This window comes from Quercus lobata, chromosome 2 (assembly GCF_001633185.2).
Source record: "Quercus lobata isolate SW786 chromosome 2, ValleyOak3.0 Primary Assembly, whole genome shotgun sequence".
In the NCBI taxonomy this organism is placed as follows: Eukaryota; Viridiplantae; Streptophyta; class Magnoliopsida; order Fagales; family Fagaceae; genus Quercus; species Quercus lobata.
The window spans coordinates 4,385,214-4,411,489 of NC_044905.1; the positions used below are offsets into that span (position 1 = coordinate 4,385,214).

The 26,276-nt window shown below is 32.8% G+C and overlaps 3 protein-coding genes across 6 annotated transcripts; all 3 read left to right on the forward strand.

The window, feature by feature from the left end:
- Positions 1-541: 541 nt before the first annotated feature.
- On the forward strand, positions 542-4,949 carry LOC115974161 (transcription factor SPATULA-like). 3 transcript variants are annotated; one of them, XM_031094388.1, is made up of 6 exons: positions 542-1,037; positions 1,639-1,737; positions 1,850-1,915; positions 2,033-2,098; positions 3,998-4,351; positions 4,814-4,949. In XM_031094388.1, exons 1-6 carry the CDS (start codon positions 657-659, stop codon positions 4,829-4,831), a joined length of 984 nt encoding a protein of 327 aa, XP_030950248.1. In that variant the 5' UTR covers positions 542-656; the 3' UTR covers positions 4,832-4,949. The 3 variants fall into 3 exon arrangements, with proteins under 3 accessions (XP_030950248.1, XP_030950246.1, XP_030950247.1); XM_031094386.1 differs by lacking the exon at positions 4,814-4,949 and adding an exon at positions 4,449-4,807 and having other exon boundaries at positions 547-1,037; XM_031094387.1 differs by lacking the exon at positions 4,814-4,949 and adding an exon at positions 4,449-4,807 and having other exon boundaries at positions 549-1,037; positions 1,642-1,737.
- Positions 4,950-9,836: 4,887 nt separating this feature from the next.
- Positions 9,837-12,499, forward strand: LOC115974162 (transcription factor bHLH95-like). Of its 2 annotated transcripts, XM_031094390.1 has the most exons (4): positions 9,837-10,335; positions 10,998-11,120; positions 11,256-11,441; positions 12,251-12,499. In XM_031094390.1, exons 1-4 carry the CDS (start codon positions 10,150-10,152, stop codon positions 12,347-12,349), a joined length of 594 nt encoding a protein of 197 aa, XP_030950250.1. In that variant the 5' UTR covers positions 9,837-10,149; the 3' UTR covers positions 12,350-12,499. The 2 variants fall into 2 exon arrangements, with proteins under 2 accessions (XP_030950250.1, XP_030950249.1); XM_031094389.1 differs by having other exon boundaries at positions 10,998-11,441.
- A 6,059-nt stretch (positions 12,500-18,558) lies between these two features.
- On the forward strand, positions 18,559-22,298 carry LOC115974160 (probable serine/threonine-protein kinase At1g01540). Its single transcript, XM_031094385.1, has 7 exons — positions 18,559-19,425; positions 20,184-20,288; positions 20,462-20,584; positions 20,678-20,848; positions 20,955-21,084; positions 21,183-21,392; positions 21,885-22,298. Exons 1-7 carry the CDS (start codon positions 18,743-18,745, stop codon positions 22,032-22,034), a joined length of 1,572 nt encoding a protein of 523 aa, XP_030950245.1. The 5' UTR covers positions 18,559-18,742; the 3' UTR covers positions 22,035-22,298.
- Positions 22,299-26,276: the final 3,978 nt, after the last annotated feature.

Sequence of the window (26,276 nt, forward strand, 5' to 3'; positions counted from 1 at the left end):
ATTACATAAAGTGGCACAATATTGACTACAACTCGTCCATGTGACGAATTGTAATTGGTAGAAAGATGTTCTTATATGGATTCACTATCACCTTTCCACTAACCACAACTTATATACCAATATTTTGCTGCTTTACGTGGCACAAGAATTACTCCACCGCACAAAGAGTACCGGTGGTGAAATCAATACCAACAAGTCACTAAAAGCAGACCTCGGGATTTGCAGTTTAATAAATGAAATCTACGTTGCAATAGCAGGCTAAGATGATGTTTGGTTGGATGAGGCGGTGAATGACATGATACCTTTGACTTTTGTCACATTCCTTAAAATTGCAAAAAGACAATTTAGTAATCATCAAAATTATTACTAGTAATAGTAAAAAAAATTAAAAATATTTTTCTAGAAGGATGATTAGGCGGGAGAGTAATCAAACATTGGTTAGCAAAAAGCTAATGCTTTTAGCTTTGAAACACTAAGACTGTGAGTGACGTTGTTTCCGTTATCAAAATTCAAAAAAAAAAAAAAAAAAAAAAAAACATCCTTAATCTTAAACTTCTTAAACTTAAACTCACTTTTTATTGCTCCAAAGTTTCAAAACAACACGTAAAACAGAGAAAAGAGAAAGTGATTCTTCTTCTTCTTCTTCTTCCTCTTCCATGGCGGATCTGTACGGAACCACAGTTACATCTTCTTCTGTTCAATCGGTTGCTCCGGAATCCGAAGATATATCTACTTTTCTTAACCAATTCTTGCACCACAACTCTTCTTCTGCTTCTTTGTCTTCTTCTTGCATGGCCTATACATCAAAATACATGTATTCACAGCCATCACATGCACAAACACAATCAATGTTTTTGAAAGCTGCAGGATCGGAGAACCGGTCCGAGTCGGAGTGCCGAGCAGTTAGAGATGGAAACTCGGGTGTCGCTATTGAACCTTCGTACGGTGTCGTTTTCTCAGATCCTGGAGCTGACATGAAAGAGAGTAACGAGAACACGTCGGAGAATAATCTCGGTTACTTCAGTTGCGACAGCGAGGTACTTTTGAAATTCTCAATTCTTTTTTTTTTACGAATTTCTGTTTGGTTGCTGAGAAAATTTGCGGAGAAAGAAACAGAGATTTTTTTTTTAATTTTTTTTTTTATGGGTAAAGTAGTAATTAGATTCCTCTGGCTCCAACAAGAAGTAAACATTTCAATATGTAGCTTTTGTGTGCTAATTATTAATTAAGATAATTAGTTTGTCCTTGTACATATACATGAATGGTTGAGATTGTAAACATTAAAATAGTTAAAATTACAAACTTTTTTTTTTCTTTCAATAATTCAATAGTTACAATAAAGGAAGATGGGAGATTTGAACCGTGTACAACTTGATGAAAAAACCAAGAGGGCCCATTGAGCTACAAACTCTTGGCATAAATGGTTAACATTATAACAGTTGAAATGATTGGTTAGGATCATTGAATTTCAAATCCAAAAAAAAAATGTCATTAAGGAACCATAGAATTATTCAAAATGTCAATGTGGAGTCTCCCATTTTAAAGCAAAACTACCAAATTGACACGAACTTTCTAAATTTTTTTGTTTTTCTTGTTAAATGTGGAAAAGTTTTAGCGGATTTTTGTTGTTTGACTTAGAAGGGTCCCGAGGGGTCTGAGGTGCCAGAAAAACCAGTCCCACCTCGTTCTTCATCAAAGAGGAGCAGAGCTGCAGAGGTTCATAATATGTCAGAGAAGGTAGCCTCTCAATGCTACATTCTTTTGTGTGTATGGGTGTGCTTGTGTTTATTTTACAAATAGTGAATTATGATTTCTGAGTAGTGTTGACTTGGTTGATCGGTGTGGGCAGAGGAGGAGGAGTAGGATTAATGAGAAAATGAAAGCTTTGCAGAATCTAATTCCAAATTCTAACAAGGTACACTTTATTCTTTATCTTTCATTCTTTACCCCTGAATTTGAACTTGATCTTTCAAATGATTGCTTTGATGATTACTTTTCTTCTTTTTTGTTGATTTTTACTTTTTCTGGATAGACTGATAAGGCTTCTATGCTAGATGAAGCGATTGAATATTTGAAGCAGCTTCAGCTTCAAGTACAGGTGAGTTTTCTCTTTGAGTCAATGCTGTTTTGGGTCTATGTTCATGTACTTGAAGCCGACCAGACATGTAGTTCAGCCTAATAGGTAAAGAGTAATGCTAATGATACTATAAATTTACTACATAAAGCTTTACAACCAAATTTACCACATAAATTTTGTAGACTTATGGGTCACTTGTAAAAAAAAAAATTCAAACATTTATTTTTAATGTTGTTGAAGTGGGAATCAATCACATTTATTGTTACGTCAATTTGTAAGCCTTTTGTAGTCAAATTAGTAAAAACGTTGCGGCTTAATGTCTAAATACATGTCTTGTAGTCACATGACCATTTCATAGTCATATGATATGATTCACTCAATAGCCCTACTTGTTAGTTAAGGCTCTTTCTCTCTCTCAAAACAGGAGAAGATGGTCTATTAGGGCCAAAACTTATTTTAAAAACAGAAGGAAAGAAAAAGAAGACAGACAAAATGAATTTTTTTTAGAATGATAAGATGATGCGTGTTAGAGTTTAGATTTATGATTTCTAAACAACTTAACTCTTTGGAACAACTAGTAATTTATCAATACAAAATAAGAAGGAAATTTTGATGCCTCAATTAAGATCTTTTTTAAAACAAAATAAGTAGCAGATAGATGCAGATTAAATTACGCCAACAATAGACATCGATCATGGATGGATCTGTAATGAAAATGAACAATTGAAAGTAAAAACCAAGCTAAAAAAAAAAACCAAGTTGACCGTTGACAATTACCAAAATAAAATTATAGTGTAGATAACCAAAATCGAAATTATCAAATCATCACTCATGTCTACACAAAACTTTCCATGTTGATTACCTGAAAAGAAAAGAGAAAAAATTTAGGCACTTTAAAACTAGCCATTTTGTATAGAAAACATCCATTGAAACCTTTCTCAAGAGCAGGAGATGCTTGCCCTGTCGTAACAGCTTAGATATTAGCAAGGAGATGTTCACCAAGAAAACATATCATATATGACTTGAACTTGGTATCACTAGTATTCTATAGCAAGAGGAAAGAACTTTATCAACATTGTGTGTTGTAACTATGTTAAGACCACAAATTGCATTCCCATTGAAGATTGTACCTTATTTTCTTTTTGGATTACTATTACTTTGTTATTCAAATACTACCAAGGAATGGTACAAATGATTGAGAAAAGAGTTTGGGGAACAACACATTTACCATTTAAATCACTGTGCAATGTGATTAAGCTTTTATTTTTGAAGTGACTAAAAATTTGACACTCAGTTTCTTTCCATGTATTACTTGGCCGGTTAACTTTATGATCACTCTGATCAAAGGTATATATAAGCCAAATTTTCTGAAAACAGTTGAAGCATGGTTTTAAAATCACCACATTATGTCTCTTCCTAAGTGGTATCTCACTGACGGCTCGGTGCCTCTTTATATGATTGGGACTGCGTCATTTTCAATTGGAATCACCATTCACAGATCATGCTATTATTAGGCTTTTTTTCTTTCTTTTTAGCTTATATCTACTATATTGTGCTAATCCATAGTAATTTCTTTGAACTTTGTAGAAGTCTTCCCTCTGTGTTCCTGCGAGCAAAGCGCTATAGCCAAGGGGGTTAACATTGTTACCTAGCTAAATTCCTAGATATTATTGCTAGTTACTACTGACAAGCTGCAGTTGACTAAATTTTGCTCACTATTCAGCTTGATTTATTATTTTGTGTAACATGTTACACATAATACCACCTCATTCAGCTTTTTTTGGAACTATACAATGCCTTTTCTCTCTTTGACCTTCCTTTATCCTTGTTATACCAAATAGAAAATGCAGAAAAATTGGAAACTGTAATAATTTTCGTAGCAATCCTCAATACACTTCTTCATTGTGATTGGTCTTACAGATGTTATCAATGAGAAATGGATTGAGTTTGCACCCAATGTGCTTACCAGGAGTACTGCAGCCAATTCAGTTGCCTCAGCCAGTAATGAGCTTTGACGAGAGAAATGGATGTCTGAATTCGAGCAGAGGCATGGGGACATTTTTTGGGAACGAGGAAAGCTTGAGGCAATCTGCTTCTAATCTTCCCAACCAATGCACTCTCCCCAATCAGCCATTTGTCATACCTTCAGCAACAAACATCACCATTTCAGAAACCTCAATTGGTTCAATCAACCCGTTGTTACTTCAATCCAATCAATCGATTGATGAATCAGCTCAGGCTCACTATACTACATTAAATCTTCCATCTTCCCAGGTAACTCTAGTATGAACATGTAACTAAGTTATCTGAATTTTGGTATTAATTCTGTCTTTCTTTTTATATTATTTCCTTCCTTTTTGGCAATTTGAAGGAAATCAGAAGTGATGGCACACTTAAGCTACAATCAGATACCAGCCACACCGGAAAGATCTCTTTGTTAGATGTGCCTTAGCCAAGACTCTTAAGAGATGCCCTCCACCTTAAACATTTTCTTTTGGCAAATACCAAAGAAACTGCATATGATACTGAAAATGGCTGACACCCATGGGTTACTTTACAAGTTGTAACAACACAATTGTGGGATCCAAACTGTTGATACCCCTTGTATAAGCTTGGTTTTGATCGTTTTGGATTTTCTATTTCCATTTTTTTTTTTAACATCAGGGTATTGCTTGTCCTGGAGTCATAGAACAAAACTACTTATATTTATTCCTAACTTGTTTTTTACAACAACAGATTGTTTCGATTCTTTAGAATGACTGAATGGCAAGATATTTTCTGGATTGTGACTTTCTTAGGGCAAAGTTGGGTCATAAACCTTCATACTTGTGGAGGAGTATCATGGCAGGTTGGCAGCTCAACCAACTGTTTTTCTTCTTCTTCTTTTTTGTATATATTATATATATGTATGAATATGTTCATGCTATTATTTCAGAAAAGCTATACATGTGACTTTTTTTTGAGAATCATATATGTGGCTGCTTAAAAGTATACTTCAGCCGTAATTATCACTATAAAAAATATATCAGGATTATATCTTGCAATCAACCTCCAGAGTTTTTATACTTTGAGTAAGACCTCATTGTTTTGATCATATGAATTTCAATATTTAAAATTTCCAAAGGATCAATGACTATCAATATCTTCTGCACCATTATGACAATGTCCTTAACACTCTAATTACTCTTGAAACTTGCTAGATTGCTTAGGAGACGTTTTTCTCAAAACACATGTGATGTACATATATAGTTATTGCAAAAGCCACACTATTCATTGTGTAACTGTAACCAATCTCCTGAAGGACAGCAATATGTTCTCAAGATGGTTTTTCTACCCCTTTTAAAAAATAAAAATAAAAAAATCATTGTACGGACAAATGGTAGGTGGAAATGTCAAACCCATTTCCCCTGATGTTCTCTGCTTGCCCCACTCTCTTACTCCACAAATTGGTTGGCGTTGTCCAATATTTGACTTTTTGTTAAGTGAAGTCACAAATTCGAACTTTGAAATCATTGTGTTTTCCTTTATTTTTAGTGAATATGTATGTGTGTGATAGTGTATATGAAATAAACAATGCTCTTTTACTCAAACCAATCACTTTCCCTGTTAAATTTTTGTGAAGATTTCAAATTCAAGGTCTATTTTCCAATTTATCACTCAACTTGATCTTATACAATAAACTTGAAAAAAAATACAAGGTTAATATAAATTAGGAGCTTTACAAACCCAACTTCACCTCAAAGAAATCTTCCAAACAAATTATTGAAAGAAAACCCATAAAACTTTTGAGACACTTGTTTCAATCGGTTTCAATAACCATGGTAGAAGGAAGAAGTAGAAGAAATCACACCCAAAACCCCCTCTCTCTCTCTCTCTCTCTTCTTTTCCTAGTCTTTATGTACACATGTGCGCAGTAGGCTTGAGAATATGGGCCATAAGTAAGCAAAAGAAGTCTTATAGGCCATACCAACAAGGCCCAACAAAGGCACACCATAATTTAACTATGCAATTCTTTTCTTATTAGCAAACAACATCTATACGACCAATTAGGGCATTGATCATGGTATATCTATAAAGCCTATGTTTGGTTGGGTGAAAAGGAGAGGATGGAAAATTGGGTAAAAAAAAGGGAGAGGAAAATATAATTTTCTATTGTTTTGTTAGAGTGAAAATTGAGAAGAAGAAAAATGGGATGATGGAGTGGATGGAGTTTTTCACCCGAGCCCACCATTTTTTTTCTTCCAAATTTGGTAAAAAATAAGAAATAAGAAATAACCACAATTTTTTTCTTCAAAATTTGGTAGAAAATAGGAGGTAAAAATGGTAATGAGGAGGAAAGCACAAAATTGTCCTTACTTTTCCATCCTTTTACTTTTAATAATAAGAACGTAATAATAATTTACTTTTTATCTTTTCACTTTTTCATCATTTTTATCAAACACATATAGGGTAAAAAGCACAAATATGCCAAGAGCATTGGCATTTTTTGGTGTTTTTAATAGAGGAGTTCAAGTTTCAAATTTCTCTACCCCAACTATGATTTATTATTATTATTATTATTATAAAAAACACACATTTTTTATCCTCCTATATTTAGATCCTCCCAACCAAACAAAGCCTTAGAGACTTATTTGCTTCAAATTCTAAAAGCTAGTATATTTTTTTGAGTATAAGTTTTTGCGGAAAGGGAGTTGGAGTCTCTAAGGAGTTAGGACCAAAACTACCAAATGCCAAAATATTGTAACCCCCCTCAAGAAGAAAAATTATCTTAGGGGATGGTTTCATGAGACATTTCTCTTACATCATGCGTGAGTCCCACACATATAGATCTCATATGTTGTGAGAGAAACATCTCATGAGATATCTTCTTTCTCAAAAGGATCATAGATTAATTGAATCATATCTTTCTCTCATGGAGTTTAGAAGGCACCTAATTAAGTCTAGGAGACTCTTGAACCATTTTGATAAGGGCACACATTGGCCAATGATTCTTTTAGCAGCAAGTGTTTGTTACAAAATAATGATGATATGTTCATGCAACACATAAGGACAAGAGGTCAAGCTTAATTTATTCAGACGTCATTCTTTGTAGAATCTTCAGAAAGTTTGAATAGCAAAACAACTTAGGACTAGAAAAGCTTCAAAAATTGAGACTACTTTTTCTGTTTTAGAGTGATAAAAAAGAGTAGATGGTGAAGCTAGTAAGTACCTTGAGGACTAAGTAACTTTCTCTTTTAAATGAATTGGAAACATTATGGTTTGATATGGCTGTGCATTTTAGTGGGACTCAGATTACTTTTGATGTGTGATCTATAACAGCCATATCATGGCTTGTGCTATTCTATAGTTGACACATTTATGCTTCTTGGTTGAAACTTGAAGTTGATCTTCTCTATCACCCACAACTTTACCTAAATGATGTAGAACAGATAGCACATGCCTTCTTAGAGCGCAGAAAGTCACAACACAAGATCAAAAGGAAGTGCCAGTAGAGACCATCGGGGTGATAGTGTCGGAATTACATGAAATTTGGCAGGTTGAAAGGAAACAACATTCTGATCCAAACTCATAATTATGAATGTCGCCAAAATTTAGGTGAATTTCTTCATTAAGGCCTCGAAAATAGTGTTTTTGCTATTTATAGTAATATTTGTTTTTCCTTAATAACTTTTAGTTTAAAAGTCAGAATAAGATCTCGTCTGTTTTGGGACGACCATTAAGGTCATTAGTTTATGATACTACATTTAACTCAATTTTGCCATTTTTGGTAAATTTCGATATTTTGTCACATAATCGCGTAATTAATGCGAATTAGGGTTTTTAGACGTTTTTCTTAGTATTTATATGTTTTGTAGCCATCAGAGGCAAATTAAACTATTATCAATAAACACAGATTTTTGTTAAATTATTTCTCTAGTGGATTTCAGTTTTCTTCTTCTTGTGGATTCAGGAAACCCCTTGTGGACTTGAGGTTTACTACAAAAAACTAACAATTTAGTTTCCGTTCTGTCAAGAGAGTATCGTGTGTGTTTTCTTTAGGCTTCCACGATATCACTAAATTTACACAATCACCACTTTGAATTGTAGGAAACTAATTAATATAATTCAATTTGACATATTGGGATCAAGTGTAATAGCAAATATCAAGGGATATTGCACCATTCAATAGGTTTTTTTAATGGCTAAGATTAAAAGTAAAGAATGTTACTTTTTTTCTAATCTACCTTTTACTTTGTAAGAACCCTAGTTATTGCATTGGATCTAAATTTATTTTGAAGTTTGATCCCTAAGAATATGGTCATTATCATAATAAAAGAGTAAAACCAAGGTTTTTATTTTTATTTTTTCCTTATGAGAATCAAGTAAAAGGGAATATTGCACTGACCTCACTAAGGGATTTTGTTATTACACTTAGTTCTCTTTTAGTTTAGAACAAAACATTCACATTCCCTAAAATGCTAATTATTTAAACTAATTTCCCTTAAATGATTAATGTGGGGCCCGGCCCAAAAATAATGGGCTATTCCAAATTCAGGCCCGACCGAGGAGCGTCCCGTCCGAAGAGAAGCCACATATGAAGCATTACTCAATCCCAATAACGGCAAGGAAACCTGTCCGAGGAGTAACTCCTCCTCGGACATCACGAAGCCCAGACGAGGAACTCTCCCCAGCCAATTCAGTTCATCCTCCCAACATATAAAATGAATAAAATCCAAAATATCTCATGGAAAGCTACCACCACATTAATTGCGCCCCAACCACCCTCTTGGCTGCATTAATGAGGAAAAGACCCCTGAACAGTACCACCTTGGTCTCTGCAACTCACAAAGGGAGTGATAAGGGCGGCTGATGGGACAGGTGCTCAAGTAGATGCTTAGATGATCAACAAGTGTAAGGTTGAGATGAGAGGAGGAGAACTATATAATGTAGTGGAGTCCCTCAAAGAAGGGGACGGAGAAACTGTATTAGGAATTGAAGAAATAGAATCATATGTGAGAGATCCATTCTGGTGTTTTTATTTTCTGCAACAATATTGTCCATGTATCAGACCGAATAGGCTCACTGAGGCTAAGTTCTTTGACCCACCCTCTACAAATATTTATTGTGGGTTGCGCTTTGGGCCAAAGCCTGATCAATAGAATTTGGGTCAGGAAAATCGTGCAACTACAATTAAATAAAAGGTTTCAACAATCCCCAAAAAAAGACTTTAAGAAGAAGAAAAAAAAAAAAAAAAAAAAAACTCAATTTCCTATTAAAAGGGAGTGTAGATGATAGTTTAAATCATGGGTGAAAAAGTTATTCAAGATTAATATCAATAATTTTCTTTCCTATTCATTTAGGAGAGGTTAGGAATACAAATTGCCTATTTCATTTTTGGTGTTCCATTTTATACTCCTATTAATCTCAATTTGACAAGTACACATTTTACATTCTTTAAAAAAAAAAAAAAACAAAATTAAAAAAAGAAAGATCATACATATGATATACTATAATTGATAGAGTGTAAAATAAAACATAAAAAGTAAGATAAAAGATTCTTATTCTTTACATTTTAAGAAAGGAGAGTGTTTTATTTTAAACTAGACGGAATGGAGTGTAATAACAGAAAATTCGAGGGGAGGTCAGCGCGATTTTCTGTAAGAACTAAGAAGCTGATGTGCAAAGAGCCAAGGACCCCGGCTTGAGAAATCTTTTCCGATACGCGGTTACTGTCCGTTTTTGTTTGGAAGTCAAATATCGGCAGTGTCTCATGATTGTACTTCACTCTTTTGTTCTCTTTTATTGGTGTTAACCGAATCATGCATATCTCTTTCTCAGTTCTCACCTGCCCCTACCCACCACTTCTCAGTTCTCACACCTTTTTTCCATCTCTATATAACACTCTTCATTGCTCTCCTAAATCTTACTCTTAAGACACAGACACACCCATGTAGAGAAAAGCCACTATAACAGTTCAGAGAGGACCAAATTGTGGGCTTTTTCCAATTCATGTAGTTTTATGAGTTGTGGTAGTGGTCAAAATATGTTACACAAAAACCGGCCTAGCTAATTCAAGCTCTAATACTAGTGTGATGGAAGAAGAGAAGGAAGTATTGGTGGGTCGGAAGCGAAATAGAAGAAGTGGAAAGGCTGAAGGTGGTGGTGGTGGTGGTGAATCGGAGCATGAGACACACATAAGGACGGAGAGACAAAGGAGGAAAAAGATGAGTAACATGTTCACTAGTCTTCATGCTTTGCTTCCTCTACTTCCTGCCAAGGTAAACATATCTATTTGAAGATTTCTATATTGGAAATTTTAGCGAAAATTAGAAAGACAAATTATTTAATCATACATTTACGTGGTTCGGTAATTTGCTTACTCAGAAAAAGAAATTGATCATTACATTATATGAAAGATTAGGATTTACAACATGTTTATACGGTATGTCTGCCCCTATATATATATGGGTCTAAACACTAACCCGAAAGTGAATTTCTGAATTTGCTTTGCTATGCCCTTGAAACACCTTAACTAGAGATTGGTGTTACTTTTTCTACAAATTATAAACCACCATCTCTAACACTATTCTTTTTTGGTATCTATATGATAACTGTTAGTTCTTTCTTTTGTGTCTTATTGAGAATTCAAATGATTTTGTATTATATAAGAAAGAATCTATTGGCTACTTTAAAAAAATTGTAGCATGCCGATATGTATTTATTTGGATCCTTTTATGATTTCATGAATATGAACATGTTTTTAATGATGTGGAGCTTTTCTTTTTCTTTTTTTTCCAATGACTCTCATTCATCACGAACAAATTATGCATAACCAAAAAAAAATGCAACGCGTTTATATCTCATGAAATTCAATAGATTTAAATTTCACTCTCCGAGTTTTACCATTTGATGTCTTTATAAGTTGCAATCATGTGTGCAGGTAGACAGGTCCACCATTGTTAATGAGGCAGTGAATTATATCAAGACCCTTGAACACACTCTCCAGACATTGCAAAAGCAAAGGATCGAAAAGCTCCAAAGTGGAATGATAGTTGAATATGAGGTACCATTCTTGATTACATCACAAGCAGAAGAACTCAAATTAAAGGAAGAATTTTTAGCTAACAAGGAATCATCAAAGAACTTCTTAATGTCAACAAAAACCTGTCAATCATGTCTGATTCCTCCTTGCTTTCAGACGTGGTCTTCGCCAAATGTTGTGTTGAATTTGTGTGGAGATGATGCTCAAATCAGTGTTTGTTCTCCGAGGAAGCCAGGGCTATTGGCCACCATCTTTAAAATACTAGAGAAGCATAAACTGAATGTGGTGTCTGCTCACATTTCCTCGGATAATTGTCGTAGTCTGTACATGATCCATGCCCATGTAAGTGAAAGAAACCTGAACTCTAAACCTTATTGATTCAATGAAAGTAAGACTTTTAATAATTAGTCGCATAACTTATTTAATGAGTTTTATGACTTATTTAAAAAGTACGCGTAGATTGTTTTGAGTCGTCATATAATGAGTTGGAAGAAATTCCTCCAAACTGGTTTGGAAGAAAACTTTATCAATTTTAAAAAGTTATACTTTTCTTTTAAAGTAAAAATAAATTTATTGAACCAAAGCGATGAATATAGTTATAACGAAGAGTTTTTATTTTTAATAGTTCAATAGTTATAACAGAGGATGAGAGATTTAAACCCTGGATATTTCTGTTAGAAATATCAAATAATATTTTTTTTTTCCGATTTTAGGGGGAGTGAATTTTGTAATTAATTTGGTAAAGGTTTGTTAAAAATGTATTGCATAATGTGGCAGATTAATTTATTACTAAGCTTTTGCATCAATTAAGTTGAATTTTTCTCAAAAAAAAAAATTAAGTTGAATTAGTCAAATTCACAATAATGTAACATTGTTCATAGCATCTTTTTCTTTAAGCTTCCCAAGAAATCTCAACTCCAAGGCTGACCTTCCAATTCTCGTTCACCCTAATTCGTGGAAGAAAGAAGAAACCTTGACCAAAATTCTCAAAAGATATATATTATACTTCGATATATTTGAAATTTGCTTCTATTATCCTGTCCCTTATTTTTCATTTCTTTTATTACGTTGAAAATGCTTGTAATTAAATTTATTACATGTAAAACATATATAAAGATTCAATTCTTACTTATTGGGGCTTTTGTGATCAGGCTGGTGGAGCTTCTGATGAATATTCAGAGGCATTCTCGGTGGAGGAAATGTTCAAACTTGCAGTAGGTGAAATGAACCTGTGGCTCTTGTCACATTGACGCAAGAATATTATCAATACTACATAGTCTAGAGTTTACATCTTTTTTGGGCACCTAAATATTTGACTTTTTATAACTTTTTATCATCAGATCAGGACATTAATCGGTTTTTGGTATAAGCAAAAATTCAACTATAAATTTTTTATTTAATCATCAGAGATTTTACCAGTTGAGCTTGTAACTGAAATCCACGTGTTTTGAGAGATTTTGACATTAATTTGTTCATTTTAAATCTTCTAATTAAAAAAAGTACCAAATGGGTGAACCATTGAAGGGTTTGGATCATCCACTAGGACCAGTACTAGTTTACCACCCAGAACTATCCTCGGCTAATCATATTTATTCTTCTAAAAACGACAACAACAAAAAAAAAGCTAATCATATTTATTGCTGAGGAGAGTATCCTAAGAAAACTGTGTGTTTTAAAGTCCAAAGATACAAATTCCCGCTTCTTTTTCTATTAAGAAAAGCTATTTCATTAAATGGAAAGGGACTGAACAAATAAAAAAAGTCCAACAAATGTCCGGAATTCTAAAAGGTACTCCAACAACAACTGAAAAAAAGAAGAAGCAGGTACCATTTATATAACCAACAAAACCAATAAAAGAATTTCAGGTTTTTTTTTCCCCAAACTTCTGGACATATTAATGCAATAAAACTATAAAAGGTCCAGCATGGCTTTAATTTCTTCTTGTTAGTTTTGGGTCTGTGCTGCTGGTAACTAAAGTGGCCAACACTGTACAAAATAATTTTTGTCACTTCCTTTGTTGCAATATAATGAGGAAATGCCGAAATGATGCCTTGGAGGAGTGTGCTCAAACCACAAAGGAAGAACAATGAGTGAAGGATGTAATATATATATATATATATATATATATATAATTTTTAGGGAGAATATTCTGTTTGATTGATGCATAATACAGGTTGGGTTAATTGATTGATCCATGTGAAAATGATGTTTTAATTACAATATATAAATATATAGTACTGTTAACAAATGCTAAATGCTAATGAGTCATTTTAGAAAAAATTTTATATCACTTTTATTGGAAATAAAAAAGACTGTCAAAAAATCAGTTACTTTTTTTCCACAAAATATTTCATAAAATGATTTACTATTTTTCCCACAAAATATTTTTTAAAATGATTTACTAACAAATGTCTTAGTGCATCTATTAACTTTAAATCATATTGTGCTTATTCTTTACTGTTATAAAATTATGTAAATATATTAATATTAGTCTATTCCAAATATAATGGTATGAAAAAGTTCTGAAAAAAAATGATAACAAACGCTTATAATAATGTTAATAATTATGAAAAAAAAAATGATAAAATATATTAGTATATTCCTAACATTATTCAAAGAAGAATCAACTTTATTTTGTATTAATCACACGGTGCTCCTCATTTCCTGCCAAACCAAACCATCAATTGGGCGTGAAAAATGATGACACACGCTTACAATGACTTTGGATTGGATTAGATTAGGACAACAAACTACCATGTTCCACTATGACAATTTGTGCCCATATGAGTATGACCGGGTTGTCATTGTATGATATAATGAATCATCACCCAAATGACAAAATTCGACATTTGATGGGGAAGTAAACTATCAACCCCAAAATATTATAATAATATTAATATACTTTAACAAAACAAAAGAAAAAAAAAAGAGCTTCGCGTGCAAAAATTGCATTGAAAGTCAATTTTGTTTTGCTTTTGCATTATGATAGAGATTAGTTTTAAACCAGTTTAGAGAAATCACCACCAATTCACTACGTGATAATTTACAAAACTATTTTTATTTATATTGTTTAAATAATTCAAATAATTTATTAAAAAAATCATACGAAGAAAAATACAAAATCAAAAACAAAAGACAACATGAAAATTACTAAGAAATAAACTATCAACCCTAAAATATAATAATATATTTTAACATAACAAAAGAAAAAATAGAGCTTTCCTATGCAAAATTGCATTGAAAGTCAATTTTGTTTGCTTTTGCATTATAATAAAAAATAACTTCAAACTAATTTAGAAAAATTTCCTCAAATTTATTACGTAATAATTTATAAGGCTATTTATTTGTATTATTTAAATAATTTATCAAAAAAAATCATGCAAATAAAACTATACAAAAGAAAATTACAAAAATAAAAACAAAAGGCAACATGAAACAATATGGAAATTAGTCGATTACTAAGATTTTTCCCCCCCTTTTTTAACTAAAAGTCAAAAGTTTCTTAAAATGAAATCAAACAGTGTCTAACTTCATGTTTTTTCTGGAAGCCTTCATTGAAATTGAAGTTGGCTGCATTGCCATTTTCATGTTTTAAAGTCGGGAGCTGAAGTGAACATCATGAAAAGTGGCAATACTCAATACCCATGCCTAAATTTCATGATTTTAATTTATCCAATTTAATGATGATGACCTGGAAAATGGGTCCACTTTTGCCGCCTCTTAAATTTCTTTCAGGGCCGTATCCCATGGCCCATAAAAGCCTATCTTGATGTTAAACCCTATTGGAAAAATAATAAGGTTTTTATATATGAAATCATATCCATAGTAAAGAACCCACCAAGAAGATTTTATCTCTAACCCCTTTTTATAGTGTTTAATCAATTCCTCTTTTACCAAGTAAAGAAACAAAACATTAAAAAATAAAAGAAGGAGTTAACAGATGCAGGGGATTTACCAAATAAAAGAACAAAACATTAAAAAAATAAAAAGAAGGACTTAACAGATGCAGCGGATTTGATAGTAAACTATTTTTAAAAAGTTTTTTTATGGGAATAAAAAAATAAATAAAAAACTAATGTTTTAACTTTTGACAATTTTTTTTTTTTTTTTAACAAATGAGGACGTTCAGATTTTTTCAGGTATTTGACTATTTCCTATTGTCTCTTGTTCTACACACATCAGATTATTATAAGGAGGAATCTTATGGAGGTAGTCCCAAGATGCATGCAAAAGGTTTCAAACACTAAGCCAACTTCTTGAGGTTAACAACTTTTTATATTTCCCATAAATATAACATAAAAAATTTTCTAAACTTTCTCTTAATTTTTTTTTTTAAATAATTCATTAACAAATCCTTAAAATCTAAGAAAAATAAAAGGCATTTTATATCATATTACAAATCTGAATTGGAATAATACCAAAAAGACTGATACTGAGCACTTCATTAAAAGCAAGCATTAAAAACAACAATCAAAACTTAAGGTCCACCACCATGGTCAAACAACACTATCTCAAACGCACGAGAAAAAAAGGATTATAAATGGTGAATGAGCTAATTATTACGGAGTATAACACTATTCTCGCATAATGCAGCCATCACCGAGACACCACCATCCTTTTTAATTATTCCCTCCATTCATTATTAAAATCTTAACTATGTCACAACTCACATGAATCGCAAGAGAACAAACAAAACCGACTAAAAACAATGACAAAATCGCATCCCAAAATCCAGCCAATAACAACACAATAACAAATTAATACAATAACCCACAGTATGAACATATAATAATGACAAATTAATACAACCTTACACTACACATAGATCCCATCGTTACGTTTGACTATATTCTCATTTAATAATAATGTCTCATGGTCCCAAAAAAACAAAAAGCTTGGTTCTAACAAACTTGGTTTTATTAAATAGTGTGCTTTTTAAGTTTTTAACTTTTTTTTCTTAAGATTATTTAAATTATTTGCTTATGTATAGTTTTTACTTAAATTCTTGATGTCCTCATTATAAGCCACATTGTGGCCATTGTCCAAAAAAATGTGTTAGTCACGTCTACATTTAGAATCCAAAATCACTTACCCAAGTTGCAATTGAGACTTATCTTAATCATTTATATACATGGGTGGATCTAGGATTTCAAGCTAGAGGCCCGAAGTATAAAAAGAAAAAAAAAACAAAATATGTATCAATATAGTATTAACAAACTATCAACTAAGATAAATACACAAAATCATTGTTTTTTAATACATTAAGATGTAATCATTTATCAACAATGATAGAAAAACACAAAATAATATATTAAAAGCATTAGCTATTGCAAAAAATAAAAAATAAAAAATTATTTTCACAAATCAAAAATTGCTTTTGCTACTTTAATATAGTATTTAAAATGTCTCGTATAGTAGTGTTTTTGGTATTTGGTGTTCTAAATACTAAATATTTAGCATTTAGAACACCTGATGCTAGTATTCTATAATAGGCTGATTAGGATTTTTTTTTTTTTTAAAGTTTTGTTTTTGTTAAGTTTTTTAGTTGAGTGATTGCTAGTTGGGTTAGGCTAATTAAAAAAAAGGGGGGGAGGGGGGGGGGGCTAAGCTTTTGGAAGAGGGAGGTGCAACTCTAGAAATAAAAAAATATAACCAATAATTTTTTCTTTCTTTCTTTGGACCGGGGGGCTCAATTTTTTTTTTCTTTGAGCCAAGGGGGGCCTAAGCCCCCTTGGGCCCCCCATTGGGTCCATCCCTGCTTATATACCTAAGATTTATCTAATAAATACTCGATATGAGACTTAACATACACCGGCACAACACATACTCATACAATTTAATATGTTCAAATTCTTTTCAATTTGTGGTATCACAATATATAAATAGTATCATAGCCAACATAGTAATGTCACGTGGTTCAAGGCACTATAACACAATGTGAGACTTAATGAGAACATTAGGAATTTAAGTGAAGGGATAGTAATATCTCGTATTAAGTTGATTGAATTGGATAAATGCGTATTGTATGTAGACATATCCCTTACATTAGGTGTTTAATAGGTTGAACTAGAATGTGTAAGAGTATTCACATTTGTTAGCTTTTAGCATTGCAAAAAGTTATTTTATTTATTTTAACATATCACTTTACAATACACCCTACATCTTATACTCTATTTTTTTACCATTTTATTTAAAATGTGCTTTCATTATTTTTGAAAAATGAGTGAATGTTTTATTAGATGATGAGAGAGTGAGAGTTGCATACAAAATTGATGCTTATTTTTTAAGTAGTTGCTATTTATAGTAGTTTATTATAGCGGGTTGCTAAAAAAAACCTCAAATAAAAAATTGATTTTTTTTTTTGGTCATTTGAGAGCTAAACTAATTTTTTTGCTAAAATAGGATCTCCAATGTGAATACACTTAATAATGATTTTTATTTTGATAAGTTTTTTTTAAGGATTTTTTTTCCTCAGGTCATTAAGATGCATTTAATGGATTTTTATTTTTATTTTTAAAAAATAGACTTTTCAAATAGATAAAGTCGAATAGTACATAAGCATTAAAAATTAAATAATACAAAGATAATAACTTTGTGTATAAACTAACGGACAAAGTTTACTAAATAAAATAAATATTATTGTATATTTTAAAAATATGACCATTGAACTGTATGTTTTTTATGTTCTTAATATATATGTCAAATTTTGTATCAATTAGATGTTATTTACTATATAATCTATAGACTTATAGTTTATACATAATTATAAACTATAAAAACTTACAATTTAAATAATTTATTGATCACATAATTATTGATATTTAATTTTTTAAAAATTTTGCAAGTATAGAGAATATAAAAATAAGATGTAATCTAACTGTGGATTTGTCAAAATTCACTTCCAATAAAAAGATATTGAGTAAGGTTATAATTTAAACCTATTTTATAATTTAAAACTACAACTAATTTTGTAACTAAATTTTGTCTAATGATAAATTTTTAACAAGTATATATATATATATATATATTTTTATTTTAAAAAATGAGTATAAATACCCTAATGATGCCAAGGTCAACCTTAGGTTTAGGTTCCCAAAAAAATTGCACCAAAATATCCCAAAATTAAGGAATGATATTAATGTTTTCAAAAGAAAAAAAAATATATAGATGAATTTTGTATTGCCCCTTCACAAAAAGAATAGTTGTTTAAACAAAAACAAATATAGAAAGTTGTTGAAAAAAAATACTATTTAATTAATAATATTTAAAAAACTTAAAAAAGAAATCTACTAAAATTTATGGAAAGTCACAACACGTATTGTACACACCCCTAAATAATTATATTAAATACCTTTTAACTTTGGACCCTTAAATCACTATTTCACAAAAAGTCAAAAAAGTAAAAAAAAAAAGTGGGGTTATGACTGTTACATACGAGAAGTCCCATCATGCCAGCTCCTCTCTCTGTGTCTCAAAACCCCACTGTCATTCTGTGCAGTCCATTTTCCAAATTACCTCACTGCCACACACTTTCACACTCTTTGTCTCTCTTCTTCTTCTTCTTCTTCAATTCCATGGCTGCCTTTGATATTTTGTCTCTCATATAAAGAACAAGAAGAAGAAGGAGAAGAAGTTCAAGTACAATGTCTGAGTACAACTTCTTAAACGACCAGCTCTCAAAGCGAACCTCAATTTTCGGTTTACGCTTATGGGTAGTACTTGGAATGTGTGTTGGAGCAGCAATAGTTCTTGTACTTTTCCTTATATCTCTTTGGTTCATCTCTAGGCGTAACAGTTCAGCTGCTTCTTCTTCTTCTTCAGCTTCTTCTACTTCAAAGCACAACAACAAGTCGTCTCAGAGCCTTACTATAATTCCAAACGTGTCCAAAGAAATCCAAGAAATCAGAATCGACCAGGACCCGAAACCGAAACCCACATCAAACCCCGACCCACTACCGGAATTGGAGCCAGTAGCAGCCAGACCCCAACTCCTGCTTCTTCAGCAACAAGAGGAAGAGAGTCCAGCTACTGGGAAGAACAGAATTCACATTGAAATTGGTAAAGACCACCGGATTTCGTACCCGGAGCGGGTTACCGGGTCGAGTCATGGAAGTGGGGAGACCCGGTCGGGTGACCAGGCTACGATTGTAGGGCCAGAGGTCTCGCACTTGGGGTGGGGCCATTGGTATACTCTCAGAGAGCTTGAGGTTTCCACTAATGGTTTTGCTGATGAGAATGTGATTGGTGAAGGTGGGTATGGGATTGTTTACCGTGGTCTTATGGAGGATAACACCAACGTTGCTGTCAAGAATTTGCTCAATAATAGGTAATATTTGTTGCATGTTATGAGTTTGAGAGTTAAGGTGTGGATCATGTGTTGAAAAAGTGTTGCATGTTTTGTAAAACATTCTCAAAAAGTTTTTAATCTTTTTGTTACTTGGGGTTTAAGGTATTTAACTGCTTTGCTTTGTGTTGGTATGAACCCAGTTGGGAATTTGATGTGTTAGTTCAGTTGGATGATTGTTACTTTCTTTGTTTTCTTTCTTTGTTATAAATTTTTAATCTTCTAATTACTAGGGATGTGAGTTTTAATTACTTTGCTTTGTGTTGTCATGAACCCAGTTGGGAAATTGATGTGTTAGTTCAGTTGGATGATTGTTACTTTCTTTGTTTTCTTTCTTTGTTATAAATTTTTAATCTTCTAATTACTAGGGATGTGAGTTTTAATTACTTTGCTTTGTGTTGTCATGAACCCAGTTGGGAAATTGATGTGTTAGTTCAGTTGGATGTTTGTTTCTATGTTTGGTTGTTGCTTTTTTATGAAACTGAGTATATTTATGAATTTTTAATCTTTTTGTTACTTGGGGTGTTAGTTTTAAGTTCTTTGCTTTTTGTTGGTATGAACCCAGTTGGGGATTTAATTTGTTAGTTCAGATGGATGTTTACTACTATGTTTGTTTGTTGATTTGTTATAACTTTGAGAGTTGAAGGTGTGGATTGTGTGTTGAACAAGTGTTTCCTGTGCTCTGTGTTGTGGGGGTTATGGCAGAGAAAGCTTAATTGGGTTAGTTGTTTTTGCTTTAGAGGACAAGCTGAGAAGGAGTTTAAGGTTGAAGTTGAAGCAATTGGACGTGTTCGGCATAAGAATTTAGTGAGGTTGCTCGGTTATTGTGCTGAAGGAGCTCATAGGTATTTTGATCTTTAGTTACATCCTGTCCCTCTTATCTTTAATGTTTATTGATAACCTTGCAGGTTAGAGGTTTTCTCCTCTTGCTTAAAATATTACAATCAACTGTGTTTTCATATTTTTAATTTATCTTTAATAACATTATTTTATCTATCATGTAATTGAATTGTTATAGGATGCTTGTTTATGAGTATGTTGACAATGGAAACTTAGAACAGTGGCTTCATGGAGATGTTGGACCTTGCAGCCCACTTACCTGGGAGGTTCGTATGAATATAATACTTGGAACTGCAAAAGGGTATGTTTTGAGTCAAATAAGTTTATTTAATGAAGTTTCTTTTCTTTGTATTGTTTTGGTTCTGCCATAACTGAAGCTTGATTACGAATACAGATTGACATACCTACATGAGGGTCTTGAGCCCAAGGTTGTTCACCGTGATATTAAGTCAAGCAATATTTTGCTTGATAAGCAGTGGAATCCAAAGGTGTCTGACTTTGGCCTAGCAAAGCTCTTGGGCTCGGAGAAGAGTTATGTGACAACTCGTGTGATGGGAACATTTGGGTCAGTTGATCCTCTCTTAATTAAAAACTATCATGATGACTTCTTATTCTGACACTTACGAAAACCGAGCAAAATGGAATGACAATTTTCTGATTCTGTTCTGTAGATATGTGGCTCCAGAATATGCCAGTACTGGCATGTTGAATGAAAGAAGTGATGTGTATAGTTTTGGAATTCTTCTTATGGAGATCATTTCTGGGAGAAACCCTGTAGACTATAGCCGCCCTGCTGGAGAGGTATGTATAATCAACCAAAGTTACTTAATGGCATTGTCTTATGACCAGTTCAAGATTAGTTTTACAATCTGATATAAACGGGTAAGTCAATCTTTCAGGTGAACCTAGTTGAGTGGCTTAAAACCATGGTTACAAATCGGAATGCGGAGGGAGTTTTGGATCCTAGGTTGCCAGAGAAGCCTTCTTCAAGGGCACTGAAGCGTGCTCTGTTAGTAGCTTTACGCTGTGTGGACCCAAATGCTCAGAAAAGGCCGAAGATGGGGCATGTTATACATATGCTTGAAGCTGATGAGTTTCCCTTCCGTGATGTGAGTTTGCATTTACTTTGACCCCTAATTGATCTCAATGGTTGATTCTTTATGTCTATTCTCACAATGGTTAGACTTTGTTTGAGAATTATATTTATCATCTTTTCTTGTTTTCTACATGAACTTGTAAATTGCCAACAGCCGTGCACTTCAATTATTTGAATTTAAATGTAGAAAGACAAGCATTTCCTACTCAAATCAGACACAGGATTACTAGTTATTGTCACTTTGGGGTTTTAATGTTTTCTAGGGATGGAAACTCATGTAGCACACATTTTCCAAGAATAGGATTGTCTAGGTTTCCATAAAACCTGTTTATCAGTTTGCATATATGTTTCAAAGAAAGTGACAGCAAAATTTCAATCTTTGAATTCATCTTTTTGTCACATGAAAGCACATCAAGATAAGATATGTTTTACAGTATGTATTATGCAGTGCTTCCTGGTATGGACTTCTTATCATTTTTTTTTTTTTTTTGGCATTTGGTTTTAGGACCGAAGAGCTGGACGCTTACAGCGTGATGGTACAAGGGATATGTTGATGGAGAAGCATGTTACTGAATCTGGTGAGAGCAGTGGTTATGAAAGTGGTGCTCAAATCAATAGGTCTTTGTGGAGAAAGCAAGAACCTGAAGAGCAGTAGCCTTTCCAAACTAGTGTATAAGGTGAATTGACACGACACTTTTTGTTTCTTTATTTCCATCCAGAGCTGGATTGTGCAGCTTCATTTTACTTCACCTGTATATGTGAATTTTTAACGTTAGTAGATTTTGTAGTATTTTGTGCCATACCCATTGACACATGTAATGTAGTGTCTGAAACACTATGTATTCCCGATGGGTTGTCTACATCTTGTAGAGGAATTGCTCTGATTTCAATTTACTTCATATTTTTCTCATCTTCGTCACCCAAATCATCAAAATTACAACAAAGTTGAAATTTTGTTGACATCTTAAAACAACTTTGTTCAAAGTTTAATGCTATGGAAAAGCAAAACCAACTCATTTCAGATGCTTTGAATAAATTGTGTAAGTTCCATTCAATGAAAATCGCAAACTCACCCATAATAATTGAGGCATTGCTGAAGCTACACCACTATCACTTGTATCATCATTAGAGGTTTTCACATTCTCATCGTTTTTTTTCCTGCTTTATTCATATTTCCCTATTACTGTCCCTTAGGGCAATTCAAAGAACTATATTGCTCCTTCCTCTCACAAGAGGGGTGGTCTCCACATGTGGGTCCCACATGTAGAGCCCACCCCTCATGTGAGGAGGGAGCATTGCTCCCAGACTATCGAATAATTTTTCGATAGTCAAAACTCAAAAGTGATTAAGGACAGGACAGATAAATTTCAACCTGTTACATTATGTTCCATGAAATCAGCTTGATTGAGGGTACTAACGTATCAATATAAGTTCCCTTTGATTAAGGTTGGCTACCACAAAATACTTTTTCCCATACAAAGTTTGGTGGGGATGATTAGAAAATCATGGGTCCTACAAGTCACAGGCATCACTAACCCCATTGCATTTTCCCATAGTTTTCAAAGGTGTGGGGGCTTGGTTGTGATGGGAAAACCTGGACGGCTAGGAATGTACAAACAAATGCTTGAGATCTTAATTGGGACGCATCTTTTTTGTTTTGCTGGTTTTGGTCTTAATTGGAAATTGAAAGTCAGCAAGTAAGAACTCTCTTTCTGCTTTTTGCTTTTGGCTTTTTGTTCTCTAATTATGATTCACACCAAGCATTCTCTATTTCTTTTTTTGCCTTTTTTGGTGGTTTTGCACATTGAGTATGTTTATTTTTGACTAGTCTTCATTCTTGATATCAATTATATGTCTCTATTTTATCTGACTCTTTAAACACATTTAACTATATAAGGGCCTACCCTAGCGCACAAGGACAATCCCTTTAGCTCATTAAGTTCAACTACCGGTATAGTTTTTACCTGCTTATGATTGATCTATTTGATTTGCACAGTATGCATCCGATGTATTGACCAGTTAAACCATTCCTAATAACTGTTCTAGAAGTAATTCTAACTACCATGATGACGTTGTTATAGTTCATTTTCTGCCATTGACATGAGATTCCAACTTTTGTACATTCATTTCCACAATGCATTAGCTATGACCATAGAAATAATATAAGCTTCATTTTCCAGAAATCTAATCTTTTACCATTTCTCTTGATAAATGAAAATTTTGCTGAATAATAAAAGTGGCATGGTCCTAGTCTCCCAGTACATAATGTATGTTTTTAGAAAGGGGAAAAAAGAAAACGGGAAAAGGAAAAGTGGTATCGAATGCACAAAATTCAGTCTTGCGAGGTCTGGGAAAAATGATGGGAATTCTCTTTCTTTCTTTTTTTGGTAAAGGGAAAAAAAATATCAAAGAGGGAAAATATCAAAGCGAACAATGATGGTAAAAAGTAAAAACCACCTTAAATATATAATTACACAAACAATGATCTATTTCAACTTGCTTTCTCCTCCAACTTGCTTTCTCTCTCTACCTCCGCTTGCACCCTCATCAAAAGGACCATGTGGACAATGATCGTTTTCTCATCCCGTGACCCTTTTCTCCTTAACATTGAAAATCATGGAGCTTTCACATCATGCTCTACACATTCCTTGTTAAATTAACCTAAAAAAACTCTATTTTTTCTAGTTTAAGGAATCTATTTTTTTACATCACCATCAATACTGCATCATTATTCCTATTAAAGATTATTTCTTTTCTATTTATTTATTCATGCACTTTTGTAATTCCAAAATCGACATTCGACAACCCAACGCAACCAAGTCCACAATACGAAAAGGAATTTACTTAAAATTTTGTTGATAAACAGTAACTCAATAAAAGTATTGAGTTACTGTTCATTTGTTAATTTTGCATGCTAGTTTGTTGAGCTTGATATACCATTATAATGGGTTTTGGTTTTTTTTTTTTTTTTTTGATTTTTTGTTTTAGAATACTAAGTATTTTTAACACACACACGGGGAGAGGGGAGAAGGTAACTCTCAGTCAGCAAACCTTTAGGCTTCATTGATGTGGCATAACAATGCATGTACTTCACCAACGGGGGCTTGGCTCAGTTGGTAAGGCTCGAACGCTTCGTCTAACTAACATAGGTTCGAGTCCCGCTGCCAGCAAGAGTCCGTTGGTGGGCATGCACACAAGTTGGTTGAACCTGTCTAACTCTAGCACCCTACCCAGGGGCTAGCGTAACCTAGCGAACCCTCTTTTTTTTTTACCAAAAAAAAAAAAAAAAACAATGCATGTACTTCTTTGTTGTTCAAATCATTTAGAGACACATGTAATTGCTAAAACAACATTATACTCCCTTGATATCTTATCAAAAAATCGTTGAGTAACACATATTTAACAAATGAACAATAACTAAAACTAAGTTTTTTTTTTTATTTGATTCTTATTATTGCATTAATTATGAGTAAATATAAGTGTTAATTTTGTGTGTGTATTGCAGTAATCCCAAAATGGTACACTAGAATTGACCGTTATCAAAATATTTTGTTCCAATAAACAAACCAAAATAGATTTAACAACATTGGTTTGTATTTGTCTAACCCTAGCTTCTTCACTTTCTAGCATTATTTTTGAAATCTTTTGTCTCGCTGCCTCAATCATAATTGCTAGGACTCAAGCCTTAAGACCAAATGCTGTAGGAACTAAGCACTGATTTATAAATTTCTGTATATTTCATGCTTATATTTTTGGTAAAGGAAATATCAGCCCTAAACTCGGCCTTAAAATTAATTGGACTCTATTTCTTGGCCTTGGCCCGCCATTTGGGCCTAATTAGTATTTGTAGCATTTTTTTTTTTTTTAATTTTAGAATTTAGTATTTGTAGCCCAGTTGTATAGATTATTTTAAAAGTTAGAGAACATTCAAAGAATCACCCAGCCAATGCAAAATCTTTGTTGTTTCACCTGTAGCTTCATCCACAAACCTTTTTACAATATTTTTATAAATTGTTGGGATTGTAAATTCTTATTGTTTCTCATATAAACTCATTACTTATATGTTATATAACTTTTTTACTTACTAATAACCACTCACTACAGGTTTGTTTGGGATCTGCTTATTTTGTTGAAACTAAAATTTTTTTGCTGAAAGTATAGTAAATAAATGTAAAAGTTAGCTGAAATAGTACAGTGGGACTCATAAATAGTACTAAAAGTGCAATGGAACCTATGAATAATAGCAAAAATAAGCTAAATAATAAAATAAATTAACTTTTTAAGCTGGAACCAAATACACACTACATCAAAAATTTGTAACTTTAGCATTTTTCGATATTTGATATCTATGCAGTAACACCACCATAAATTGTGAGCATATTCTTTAGTCCAGCACATAAAAGATTGGAGAACTGGCATGGATTTTTCTATTCCCTATGTTTGGGCCACAGCCCACAGGGAACAGTTCTGTCATCATTCCTAGTAGTTGGCCAGTGGCCACAGATGGGTCTCGCACTATGACAGGAGTCCACGGACACAGTTTCCAGCTTTACTCAATTGTCAGTACTGAAACAGGTCTTGGACTTTACCTATTCAAAGTTCAGCAAAATCTTATCCTAGGCCATGCCCGTACCTAAGTACAGACTTAGCCCATGTGTGTTGCACACATTCCAAACCCCAAAAAAATGCAATTTTTTTTTTTTCCAAAAATTATAATAAAATAAAGGTTTAGACTTTAGAGTATATACCCGGTTTCATATTGGTCATAGGATTTTAATTTTATTAGTTATATTCTCAAATTTATGAAATTTTTTGAATTTAAAACCTTTGTCTATTTCTGTTATTTTTTATTCTTTTATTTTATGTAGTAATAAAGTAGAGAAAAATATGAGACCAT